The sequence below is a fragment of the Jatropha curcas genome, chromosome 10, assembly GCF_041381405.1.
Source record: "Jatropha curcas cultivar XTBG-Jc1 chromosome 10, XTBG_Jcur_1.0, whole genome shotgun sequence".
NCBI classification, from domain to species: Eukaryota; Viridiplantae; Streptophyta; class Magnoliopsida; order Malpighiales; family Euphorbiaceae; genus Jatropha; species Jatropha curcas.
In genome coordinates this window covers 977,406-990,555 of record NC_143160.1, presented here as the reverse complement: position 1 = coordinate 990,555, position 13,150 = coordinate 977,406, and the positions used below count along the sequence as shown (strand labels likewise).

Genomic DNA, 13,150 nt, shown 5'->3' with positions numbered 1-13,150 from the left:
AAATGAACTCTTATTATTTTGGTCTATCAATGGAGCCATGGACGAGGTGGTAAGTTTTTTCCATTTCACTGGAAGATTATGACACGTTGTAGAATGTTAACCGAGGAGTGATCAAATGTTTTAACCATGGCTAGAAAGGCCATAAAACCCGACATAATTCTGGGTGGCAATTTTTTATTGATGTGATGTGGTTCATTACGTTACGGCATCTTTTTTCTTCTTCGTACATTTACACACAAGAAGCAAACGCCTGTTCATTGACAAAGTTATTTTCTGCTCCAAAATATAAATTATTTAAAATTTTTAAAAAATTAAAAAAAAATTAATTCTCTTGATTTATTATAAAATTAAAGATAATTTGATCAAATTATTTTTTATTTCAAAATCAATAATTACTTATCTAGATAATTATTATATCTGATGTAAATAAAAATAATATTGAAAAAATATCATTTATTACTCATTTAAATATTTAAGACAATATATATTTTAAAACAAAATAATCACTTCAAAACCAAATATATTTTGGGACAAGAGGAGTAATTTTTAACGCACAATACAAGAGCAAACTTTGATTCACTGAACAGAAACAGAGAATTAGACATAGCTAAGGCCTAGGCACGCCTACAGTTGAAGGATAGAACACACAGTTTGAATTATAGTGAGAAAGAGAAGAAAAGCAGCTGCAGCAACTGAGATCCCCGCCCATGGAGTGTTAAAATAATTTTGTCTCAAGTTGGCATTCCATTTGTGCCAAGGATTTTTGCAATACGAATTCAGATCTTCAAGAATTGTAAAAAAGTAGAACATCCTACGATTGACATTCCAGTCAATGCTACCTAAAAATGTTGCCACGGCTTGGTTGTTCTGCATCCAATTTTCTAGAATCCCTCTTTGCTCTAGTATTTCCACATCCTTATCAGATCTGATAAGATAAGCAAGCATGCACGCGTAGTCATTCACGTACTTGTCTCTGCTCTGAAAATGACACTCCTCAAATATCTGTAGATTTCTTAACAGAATTTCTACTGCCTCCTCCATTTTAAAGCGTGGGATTTTTAGAATCCCCTTTTTACTATCAAATTCAATGTCCAGTTTGTTTCTGCTTGAATGCAACTCAATCTTTACACCAGCATGATGGAGCTCTGTTATTGTTGGTGCCACTAGGTCTATTATTTTTTTGTTTGAGGGCTTAGGCTTTGGCGGTCGCTGACAAATTCTTAAAAAATCAAGAAAATGTTCTACTTGAGAGAAATCTTGTAGCTGTAGAATGTCCTCTCTCACCCAAGAACCCTATCTACCTTCAAAGAAAAAATAAGTGAGCTCAATCATAGAGATCTGCACGCCCTCCACACGTACACCTATTTTAGACAGCTCAAACAAATCCACAAGAATAAAAAACGGAACCTGATTTTCCAGCAAAAATATGTCAACCCTTATATCAAGAATCAGGTTGGGTTTGTTAAATATACGGTCACTACTGCTTTGCAATTCTGGGAAATATTTTTTAAGTAAAAGAGAAATGAGGAAGGCAGCGTCTACCAACATCATTTTCACAAATTTCTCACTTGCGAGTTCAATTGGCTCTGCATAGCAATCACGCAATCTTCTCTCATTTTCCTTGATACATGTGATCATATCCCCCATGCTTGCATGGCTCCATTGAAGAAAATCCAGCAAGTACCTCCTTTTATGCTCTTCCATTGCCCTGAGCTCTTCTTTCCTATGGTGAAGAGGGCCTGTGGAGACAACTCGAGGTGTGTATGCCTTTTCATTCAATTTTCTTTCTTTTTCTGGAACTTCGTAGATACTACACTTGTCTGATAAAGGTTGCAGGATGTCCAGCTCCTTCTTCACACACTTTGCTAACTCTTCAACATAAACTTCTTCTGCGTTGTTCATCTGCAGGCGATCATCAGATATTTCAAAAATTAATTATAGCTACCTTTACAATTTTTCTTGTTCAAAATACAACCAAATAAATACTAATTGATAATGAAATCCAAAGAACTAATGGGTCGTAATAAAAAACCTTCCAGATATATATAGACTTTGCAGGAATTATAAGCACTGGTTTTTCTTCCCTTTTTTTTCTTCTAAAGTACACACATCAGTGTGAAAAATATCAAAGAGAAGTTGATGGGAGGATTTGCTTGCTATCCCAACCATATATATATATATGAACTAGAAATTTAACAAATATAATTATTACAAGTTGAATTAATCTCCAAAAGAGGCGTTGGCTAATTAAGTAAGAGAATCATGGCAGCTGTTGGAATTTCTCCTTTACAAACACAACAAGCAAACTCAGCACCAAAAGAAAAGCAGAGGATTCTCCTTTACTTTACTTATATTTATGGTTTTAGTAGTTTCAATATCACAACACTCCTCCTTGAGATTTTCACAAATTCATGACTAGTCAGATTAATGATATTGCGCAGTCTTGTTTCATTCTTTGCAACAACTCGAATCGAATCTCCCATATTTACCTTGCTTCTTTCAGGAAAATATTGCAAGTACCTTCTTTTATGCTCTTCCATGGGTTTTAACTCTTTTCTGCCGTGATGGTAGGGACCAATGGAGACTAACTGAGGTGTGTAGGCCTTTTCATTCAAGTCTCGCAGTCGCTTGGGAGCTCTGTAGATGAAACAAGTGTCAGATAATGGCTGCAGGGTTTCCAACTCTCTGCTTACAATTTTTGCTAACTCGTCAATATCAATCAGAACTTGATTATTTTCTTCTTCCATCTACTCAATTAAAATTCCTGAGAGAATGTAATTCGGATTAAAGAAGAAGCCAAGTATGAGAGAGGCTGAAAAAACAAATTCTGAGATCCATTAATTCTGATGCTCCTTGTGAAAAAACAGAACAGGAACTGAAGTGAAAAACAGAACAAGCTTTATCTTATGATTTAAATAAATCTTTAAAAAATTGAAAGTTTAACAGGGAAAGAATCTGAATAATCAGAGTGGTTCACAACTGGAAATTCTTTTTTTTTTTTTTTTTTGAAAGATACAAGTGGAAATTCTTGAACTAAAAATACAAGAGGAAAACAAGAATCTGAATAATCTTTATGTTTTCTTTATTTTTTAGTATATTATTATTATTATTTTTTTTTTTTTTTTTTTTTTTTTGGTGTTGTAAGGTTACAATCTTCATATGGATATAATGCTAAGTTGTCATTGACTAGAAAGACTTTGGCACTCAAGTCTTGTATGGAGTAGGTAAGTAATTTCCCTTCCTTCGATAAGCTAATTATTCTGTCTCTGTTTTTAAATATTTAATTCTCGATGGAAACAAAATCTTTGCCACATGCTTTTTTACCTTGTAAATGCTATTTTCTTATTGGGCGTGAAACTGAAAATTATTACGATCTCCATACAGTGGGCCTAGTCCGACAGATTTTTTGTTTGGGCCTTTTGGTGCTCAACCCAATTCTGGCTTTTATAAATGTGAAAATTGTTAAAATCTGCATAAATTTTAAATTTGGTTTAGATTTAATCATCAAACTTAGTTGTTTTATAGCTGAAAATTTCACTCTAATTTCACGTCTGCAGCAGCAAAAATGTAGGACTTTAACAGATTAATTGTTTTAATAATAAAAAATTAAGAAATCAATTATAGACTAAATCAAGAAACCATGAAATGATATATCTAGAGTTTACAATTGAAAGATAGATCTTACAGTCTGGATCATAGTGAGGATGAGAAGAACACATGCTGCGAAGACACAGATTACGGCCAGGGATTTTGCAGTACGCATTCAATTCTTCAATAAGGATCCTGTAGTAATACTTCTCTATTGCGATGCATTTCACATGGGACAATTTCAGAAAAAGATTTACATTTTACAGTAGAGTAGAATCTAAATTTGCAGTAGGGAACACACAGTTTGTACGACAGTAAGCATGAGAAGAATAAAAGCTGCAAGAACAGAAATCCCTGCCCATGGATTATTGAAATAATCCTGTTTGAGGGTTGCCTTCCACTTGTGCCAAGGGTTTTTGCAATACAGATTAAGAGCTTCAACTATATTGGAGAAGTAGAAGCTCTTTCTGGACACAAAATTTCCTTTGGCAAGATAGTTAAAAAGAGTTGACAGACTATCATTATTCCGTAGCCGATTTTGTATAATTCCATTTTCAGCCATTATTTTCACATCTTCAGCTGTCTCAACCAGAGTACTGATCAATGCAATATAGTCATTTAAATATTTGTCTTTGCAATGGCATTGCTCAAATGCCTGTAGGTTCCTCAATAAAATTTCAGACCTATTTGTCATTTTCAACACTGGAAGTTTCAAAATGCCATCTCTGAACTCAATGTCAAGAAGGTTTTTGCTTGACGCCAACTCAAATTTGACTCCTGCTCGGTAAAGCTCTGTAACACTAGGTGCATACCATGTGACATCTGATTTTATTTTATTTCCAGCTTGCAAATTTAATGGTTGCTGACAGATCCTCAGAAAATCGAGTAGATGCTTTGTTTCTAAAAAGTTCTGTTTCTCCAACACATCATCTAACACCCAATAACCCCATTTAATTTTGAAGAAGGAGTGAACAAGCTTGATCATGGAAAGTCCAGGTTTTTGAAGCTTATTAGGTATACCAGATACATCATACAAGTCCTCAAGAATAAAGAAGGGAAGTTGATTTTCAAGCAACAGTATATCATACCGAACATCGCGTGACATCCATGGTCTCGAGTATATACGATCGTTGCTACTTTGGAGCTCTGGGCAACTAAATTTCAAGAGCACCATAATTAGAAAAGCAGCATCTGTTAAAATCATCTTCACAAAGTCTTGAGGATTAAGTTGAATGGTTTCGGCATAGGAATTGCGTAACCTTTTTTCCCTCTTCTTTATGAATTCAACATATTCCTTCACACTAACATGACTAGTGCTGAGTTGAAGGAACTCTTTCGTATATCTTCTTTTATGTTCCTCCATTAACTGTAGCTCTGGTTTGCCATGGTGAAATGGACCGATGGAGACCACTTGAGGTGTGTAGGCCACTTCGTTTAATCGATACAGTATCTTAGGCACTTTATAAATGCAACATTCATCTGATAATGGATGTAAAGCTTCCAGATCCTTGCCAATGGAAATTGATAAATTTTCAACATCAATAATATGATCAGACAACATCCTGTCAGAATAAAAATTAGGGTTATATACATCGCTAACAAGTGGGAAGTTTTAAGAATAAGCACTTGTTTGGAGAAAATACGTTTGAATAATATTATTATTATTTGCCATCAAATAACGCTAATTGCTATGATTCAAGTAGCTAGCCAGGCCAAATCGGCAGCCTGGACTGTGCGGGGTCGGTCCCAAAACGGGTCGAGCTAATAAAAACTCATTAAAGAACGGATCTCCAATATTCAAGCTCAATCCAACTTGTAACATGCCTATCTTTTAAAAAAAATTTTGCGCATTTTTTTATTTGCATTTTTTTCAAGCAAAAATTTAATAATACAATAATCAAAATTTAAAATCAATACCGTTACAATCTGAATTTAAAATCGACAATAATAATAAAGTAATCTAAATTTAAAATCAATAATAATGATAAAACAGTTCAAATTTAAAATCAACAATAATAATAATAAAAAAAAACCTGTTTTGTAAACAGTTCTCAATTCTTTTGTTGAGATACGGGCGATCTCTAACCGTCTATCGGCGTAGATTTGTTTTGATAGTTTTAGATTTAAGCAGCATATAATTGTTTCTTAAATTGTATACTGTGAGTGGATTAGGAACTAAGAAAGGATTGATTCCATGCTCTGAGTACACCTATGCTTGATTGGTGTAAATGAATGGATGAGATTCGATAGTTAATCATTTAATATGATAGAATATAGATTAACAAAATTTCTATTGTTCGTTTTTTAGTTTTTAAAATAAATAAAATTTGAAGAAGCAAATAGCTAAGAACTTGGAAACGACTGGAATATTTAAAAAAAAAAAAAAAAAAAAAAAAAAAAAAAACTTCTACTTTCTAATTTTCATGAAAATTTAATAATATCATTTTCCAGATCTATCTAACTAATTATACATGGAAATCAAAATAGATAATGGATGTAAAAAACAAACCTGTTATCGCTGTCGGAGATCAGACAATCTTTAATGCTCTCTTCTCGGAATCAAGACAATATTTATACATATAGCATGGAAGATTGACTCTCCTCTTCCAAGAAATCGCTATATATAATCATATTTTGCATCATTTTTTATTTTTTTATTTCATCTGTGGTTGTTGTAAGGTTACAATCACCAATTGAAATCATAATATAGTACCAAATTGTGATATAAAACCATTGACTTCGAAAGACTTCGGACAGTATTATTAAACCCTTTAGCAAGTTCATTTTTTCAAGAAAGGAATTACACTCACTACTTTATTAGCATTTCATCACACGTTAGATAGCATATGATTTCATAATTAAATCTTTTTTTTTTTTTGAAAGGAAAATCTTTTAAATTCTAAATATTAATATAAATGTTACATCTTTAAATTTCTTGACTACTGCCGGTATGTGGGTGGTCTCATACATTAAGCCAATTAAATTTTTTTTTTTATAAAATGTCACTCTTTTATTCTTTTTTTTCTCAATGCATGATCGAAAATACTCTCGTTTAAACTAAAACATCATTGTAATTTTATTTAATATCGAATTTAGGTACCTTTCCTGAATATTATATAATTATAAATTATATTTACATTTTTTATTGAAAAAAAAAAGAATGATACAAAGATGTATTTAAAAAAAAAAATTGTCATCACCTATTAATTAAGTGTATAAAACATGTTCTTACATTTCTTATAATATTAAATATGAAATTTATTTATAATAAATTTAAAATAACGTATCATAGGGGAAATAAATTTTATCTCTAAGATTTTTTTTTTCTTTTTTTTTTTTTCTAAATTTACTTATAGACTGTAATGCATGTTGAAAATACTCGTTTAAACCGAGTTTATTTCCTCACCCACGGATCGGGTCCATGCATGGTAGGCCGAAGTAATCACATACATAATACATGGGGATATGTTAAATTGTATGCAAGCGGTCCAGAAGTTAATTCTTTTGGCACCGTTGGCCCATTTCCTTTAATGCAAACTGAGGTCCAGTCCTTATCTCACTAATGCTTCACGTGCGCTGTCTTTTTGTTTTTATTATTTTCTTTTTCTCTTTCTAAGAAAAAAATTAATTGAATTAATTTATAAAAATTAATATAGTCTAAAATTTATAAAAATTAATTTATATAATATTTATTTTGCGTTCCAATTAAATTAAAAATATAGTTGAAGGATAATTATATAATGCCTAAATTACTAAATAAATAAAAGGTAGATTAGAAAAGAAAATATTAATAGAGTATTAAAATTTATAAAAAGGACATTTTTTAACAAAAAAAATGATATTTATTTCGAAAGGGAGAGAGTGTATGTAAGTGTTCAATCACATTGAGATTAATTATATTATACTTGCAATACAAATTAAATTATTACGTATTAATTTCATATGTACTAAACTTTTTGATATATGAAAAGCTTCGAAACATGCAAAATAACGTGCATGAAACCTTTTGAATCCCATAATAATAAAGTACCTAAACACATAAATAATCAAATCCTAAAAACCATACACCTTTCTCTCTCATTTTACAACAAACATAGTATTATACTACCAAATTTCCATATCTAACAAGCTCTAAGCGGCTTCCCGCACAGACAATCATTATGTGCAAACGACGAAGCTTCAAGATGATCAAACGGCGAGCCTACCGGGATTCTTCCACAGAGATGGTTGTGACTCAGATCCAAGTGTCCGATATACGACGCTTCTGATAAAGATTTCGGTATCGGCCCCCGGAAATTGTTATGCGATAAATCAAGTACATTTGATTAAATATTCAGACGACCGGTCTGAGTATGCTTCTATTCAGGCAATACTTTATGGTCCTTACCTGCTTGCTGGTCATAGCAGTGGTGATTGGGACATCCGATCTAGATCAGTCAACTCTCTTTCGGACTGGATAACTCCAATTCCTGCCACTTATAATAATCACCTAGTATCTTTTTCCCAAGAATATGGAAATTCAGTTTTTGTCTTGACAAACTCGAATCAATCAATTACAATGGAAAAGTTCCCTGAATCTGGCAGTAGTAAATCTGTTCATGCCACTTTTAGAGTTGTCTTGAATGAATCTTCTTCCCCAAAACCATCATCAGTTAAAGATGCTACTGGAAAATATGTCATGCTAGAACCGTTTAGTCTATCAGGAATGTTTTTAGTACAGCAAGGAAAAGATGTCAACCTTGCAGTTGCAAGTTCTGATGGTACCGATGGATCATCCTTGTTCCGCTTAGTTTCTGGATTGGATGGAAAGGAAGGAACAATATCAATGGAGTCAGCAAGCCAAGAGGATTGCTTTGTGTTTAGCGGTGTGGATTATAAGTCAGGAACAAGCCTGAAGCTTAGCTGCAAGTCAGAATCATCAGACGCTAAATTTAATGCGGGAGCCAGCTTTGTAATGAACAACGGAATAAGCGAGTATCATCCGATCATTTTCGTAGCAAAGGGAGCAAATCGGAATTATCTTCTGGCTCCATTACTGAGCTTCAGAGATGAATATTATACTGTTTATTTTAACATTCAAGCTTAACCATTTTGGGAAGAGGACACAGAAAGCCAATTCATATCCTAATAGGGCAATAAAGTGCTTCATTTATTTTCTTGTCCCCATAGGAGTACATTCATTATCCCATTCTGATGGGTTGAAGCAGATATAAAAATTAGTGTCTGTTCAGATTCGCGCCAAGAGTAAATTAGGGAAAGCAAGTCAGGCTGGTTTGTTTTTTTTTTTTTTTTTTAGTTTTTAAGTTTTATATCTATGCCTCTGATTCTTCAAATCTTCATCACTGACAAGCTATGCATGAAGAGGGTAATTCTTAGTATTTTATAGGTATGTCAGAAGGAATTGTCAGCTTTAGAAATCTGAAAATATTGGTGGACGCCATTTTAAATACAAAGTTAAATAAATTTATCTTCTCCTATATTTATTTATCTGCTCCTATTTGAAAACCAAGTGAATCTCTATAACAGTGCATGTGCTTACTCCAGTACTGAAGCCCTTTTTTTTTTTGTAAAAGAACTATAACAAGACATAAAGGAACCAACATTAATAAAAGAAATAAAAAAGTTGAAATAGTAGAACCTACTATATCAGTTGAAGGATGGAACAGACGGATTGTATGACAGTGAATATGAGTAGAAACCCAGCTGCAATCACAGAGATAACTGCCCATGGAGTATTGAAATAATCTTGTTTCAAGGTTGCCTTCCACTTGTTCCAAGGGTTTTTGCAATATGAATTCAGATCTTCAACAAGAGAAGAAAAGTAGAAGTCATCAGGAAAGAGAAGGTTCTCCTGTACAAGTTTCTGAAACAGAGTTGACACCCCTTCGCTATTCACTAGCCAATTCTCCATTATTCCATTTCGAGCAAGTATTTCCACATCTTTAGGACCCTTGGCAAGCATTGAGACCAGAGTAATATAGTCACTTACATAATTGTCCCGGTTGCAAAGGCATTGCTCAAAGGCTTGGAGATTTCTCAACAAGATTTCAGAATTGTCATCTATTTGTAATGGTGGAATTTCCAAAACACCATTTTGGAATTTTATGTTGAGTAACTTTTTGCTTGAACCCAACTCAAATTTGACTCCAGCTTGAAGGAGCTCTGTAACACTGGGTACAGTTAACTTCTTGAGTTTCTTTCTGTTCTGCAATTTTGGAGGCTGTTGACAAATCCTCAGAAAGTCGACCATATGTTCTATTTTAGAAAAATCATGTTTATCTAATATGCGCTTTGCCACCCAGGAGCCAAACGTATCAATAAAGAAGTTATGGGTAAGCATAATAATGGAAAGTTCATGACCCTCAGGAGGTTTATTCGATAGCTTAAACAAATCATCCAGAATGAAGAATGGAAGCTGATTTTCGAGCAACAAAATGTCGAAACGCACCTCACCTATCATCCATGGTTTACTGAATACTCTATCTTTCTTACTTCGAAATTCTTTCAAACTTTGTTTCAATAGCACCATAATGATGAAGGCAGCATCTATCAATATTATTTTCACAAAATCCTCACTTTTCAAGCCAACTGTTTCTGAATAACAATTGCGCAATCTGGTCTCATGTTCTTTTATTTGTTTAATATAATCTTCTATACTTACTTCACTCCATTCAAGAAACTCATTCAAATACCTTCTCTTGTGCTCTTCCATTGCTTTTAATTCTTCTTTGCCATGGTGAAGGGGCCCAATGGAGACTGCCCGAGGGGTGTACGCTTTTTCATTTAACTGGCGCAGTCGTTTGGGCACTCTGGAGATGCAACAATCGTCAGATAAAGAATGCAAGTTTTTCAAATCGCTTCTCACAGACTTTGCTAGTTCATTGACATCAAGTAAAACTTCATCATTTCTCTTGATCTGTTCAGTTGATGTTACACTAACCTCCATGATAACTAGCCATAAGAGTCAATAACAGTTAGTATAATTACATTCCAACTGAGAAAAGAAATTAAAATCTTCAACCAAAATGATGACAATTCACATTTAGTGGCCAAGGGAAAATGTGAATAAATTTTTCGTTCAAAATAAGTTAAAAATAAAGAGGACAGTGCTAACCCTGTTATCTTGCACCATTAAGGAGATCCTGAAAGCACTGTGAGAGCAAACTTGGCTCCTTGATTAAGATACAGGAGACGGCTTGACCTGAGATGTTGATGAGATGGAATTGGGCACAGCTACAATGTCCATTCTTGTGCACAGTTTTATATGTCCAGGAAGACATTCTCTCTTCGCCAAAGGAACTTGTATAATAATTTCTTCGCAGTTAATGGAGAAATCGCATTGAAGGAGACCAGCGTTTTATTCTATGTAACAAGCTGCAATTTTTGTCCCATCTTAGGAATTTCTCGAGTTTTCCAACTCGAGAAATTTCGGTTTTTTTTTTTTTTTTTTTTTCTGTCCAGTGTTCTCATTTGTCAAGACGTGGGATTCATAGTTTCCGATGTCTATCCATCCAGCCCACAACGCCACAGCATATACTTGCAGAGCATCTACTTTATTTCATGTTCTAAAGGTGGAGACGAAGACCAGCCGCTCCATTCGTTTTCCTTTTTTTTTGGATCATAAAAAAAATCTTAATTTCTAATTTATCCAACTCCATCACAGCAGACCCCTGGGCTGGGATCGGAAATAAAAGCACGAGTTTCTCGTTCCAGAATTTCAAGGTCAGGATCCATATTGGTATTAATCTTCTTCAAAATGGTGTCAATGCGTTATGACACAGGATGTCTACCTAGCTACCACTTCTGTATTAGGAGAGTTTCAATGCGGACCTTTCATCGAGCAACTTACATACATATCAAAAGATTGTGAGAAACTTTAAAACACACCCGAAAAGAATATTGAATGAACAAAAACAAATTAGTCCACCAGAAAAGAAGAATTCAACTAATATCAAAGCCCTTTCCGTCTGAGATATTGGAAAAATGGAGAGATTGTCAAAAAAGATAAAAAGAAAGAAGATGGGATTTCAAACATTTGAAAAATAGAATATGAATCGAAACTTTAGAAAATTGTTCTCTCGATTTTGTAGTATGTATGCTGAGTTGCTGATAAAACATGCCGCACCCAGTTTGGCAAAAAGATTTGGCACCCCTATCATGTAACAAACTTACAAGAAGTCCCTTCTGAACCAGTAATTCCACTTTCTTCGGAGAATTGGCAAGTAAATTCATAAATATAATGTAGTCGTTATGACAATTATTAATTAATGTAGGGTTTTTAAGAAATTATTACTGTTTTTTCTATAAATGGTCAAAATTATGCAAGTAAAAATTGTTTTTATAACTTGGTTTGGTATACAGATGTTGTATAAGTTCATCGCTTCACATTATGCAAGTTTCTTAACTTTGAAAAATACTTGTCCAGATCGGGTTTATGATTCAATTTATAGATCAAATAAATGAAATTAAATATTTTTTAAAAATTGTTTTTAACTAATCTTTTATTTTTTTAAGTATATGGTCATAAATACTTTCATTTTTTTAAAAAAATTACTTCATCCGTCCCAAAAAGATAGTCCACTTTCTATTTTGATACAGATTAAAAAATAATAGTTATTATGGTTAAAGGAAATTTTATGCATATAACTTTCTTATTATACACGTCTTAAATAAGACATGAGTATTTATTATATGAAATAATAAGTAAGAATTAATGAATGTTATTGAAAATAAATAAAATTTAATAAGGGTATAGTGGACAATTTAAGGATTAACTATAATGCATAAAAGAAAAGTGGGTTATATTTTAGGACAAAAAAAAAAAAAAAGATAGACTATATTTTTAAGACAGAGGAAGTATATTTTTATTACCTGTTTGGAACAAATGAATCTAATTGTAGAATTCATTTGGAATTTCCAAATGAATTTATCATATTTAGTATGCTACAATTTAAAATAAGAAATTCAATTAAATTCCGTAAATTATGTTTGAAATAAATTCTTAAATTAAAATTCATTTCTCTTTATTTCATATAACACCTTGACATAATAATTTAACAAAAATAAATAACAAACACCAATTATATTTATTATGTACAATATAATTACTTGTCATTTTTTATTAAAATATAAATAACAAATTTCATATAAATAAGTACACTAACATTTCATGCTAATTAATTAATTAGCTACTTAATTAATTATAGAATCAGTAAAATTAATCATAATAATTATTTTTAATTGATGTAAAAACTTTTGTTGATTTAAGTAATTAATTTGAAAACTAAAAAGAATATTAAGAATGTTACTATTGTTTTTAATTACATTTGAAAATAATTATTATATTCAGTTTTTATAGTTTCATAGTAATAATAACTAACATTATTACTATACTTAAAAAAAAACGTCATTACTAGTTTGAAATTTTTCAAAGAAAAAAAATAAAAATAAAAATTAGCGTTATTACTGGATTAAAAAATAATATTATTATATAGGAATTTTTCAAAGAAAATAAACAAAAAGGAAGAAAAAGTAAAAATAATTGAATTTATATCAAAATATT

The 13,150-nt window shown here is 32.2% G+C and overlaps 3 protein-coding genes across 4 annotated transcripts; all 3 read right to left on the bottom strand.

The window, feature by feature from the left end:
- Nucleotides 1-485: 485 nt before the first annotated feature.
- On the bottom strand, nucleotides 486-2,578 carry LOC105648804 (UPF0481 protein At3g47200). Its single transcript, XM_089726816.1, is given in 2 exon segments — nucleotides 486-1,902; nucleotides 2,033-2,578. A coding segment is annotated over 1 exon segment (1,278 nt). The 5' UTR covers nucleotides 2,033-2,578; the 3' UTR covers nucleotides 486-624.
- A 1,040-nt stretch (nucleotides 2,579-3,618) lies between these two features.
- LOC105648803 (UPF0481 protein At3g47200) lies at nucleotides 3,619-6,332 on the bottom strand. 2 transcript variants are annotated; one of them, XM_089726671.1, is made up of 2 exons: nucleotides 6,098-6,332; nucleotides 3,619-5,095 (listed from the first exon to the last, which is right to left on the bottom strand). In XM_089726671.1, exon 2 carries the CDS (start codon nucleotides 4,949-4,951, stop codon nucleotides 3,866-3,868), a length of 1,086 nt encoding a protein of 361 aa, XP_089582797.1. In that variant the 5' UTR covers nucleotides 4,952-5,095; nucleotides 6,098-6,332; the 3' UTR covers nucleotides 3,619-3,865. The 2 variants fall into 2 exon arrangements, with proteins under 2 accessions (XP_089582797.1, XP_012090700.2); XM_012235310.4 differs by having other exon boundaries at nucleotides 3,619-5,150; nucleotides 6,098-6,331.
- A 2,696-nt stretch (nucleotides 6,333-9,028) lies between these two features.
- On the bottom strand, nucleotides 9,029-11,818 carry LOC149492891 (UPF0481 protein At3g47200-like). The gene is made up of 2 exons (XM_089726540.1): nucleotides 10,703-11,818; nucleotides 9,029-10,539 (listed from the first exon to the last, which is right to left on the bottom strand). The coding sequence occupies exon 2, from the start codon at nucleotides 10,532-10,534 to the stop codon at nucleotides 9,230-9,232; it is 1,305 nt and encodes a 434-aa protein (XP_089582666.1). The 5' UTR covers nucleotides 10,535-10,539; nucleotides 10,703-11,818; the 3' UTR covers nucleotides 9,029-9,229.
- Nucleotides 11,819-13,150: the final 1,332 nt, after the last annotated feature.

Coding starts and splice junctions, on each gene's coding strand:
- LOC105648803 (XM_012235310.4), bottom strand. CDS start 5,149: ATGTTGTCTGATCATATTATTGATGTTGAAAATTTATCAATTTCCATT.
- LOC149492891 (XM_089726540.1), bottom strand. CDS start 10,534: ATGGAGGTTAGTGTAACATCAACTGAACAGATCAAGAGAAATGATGAA.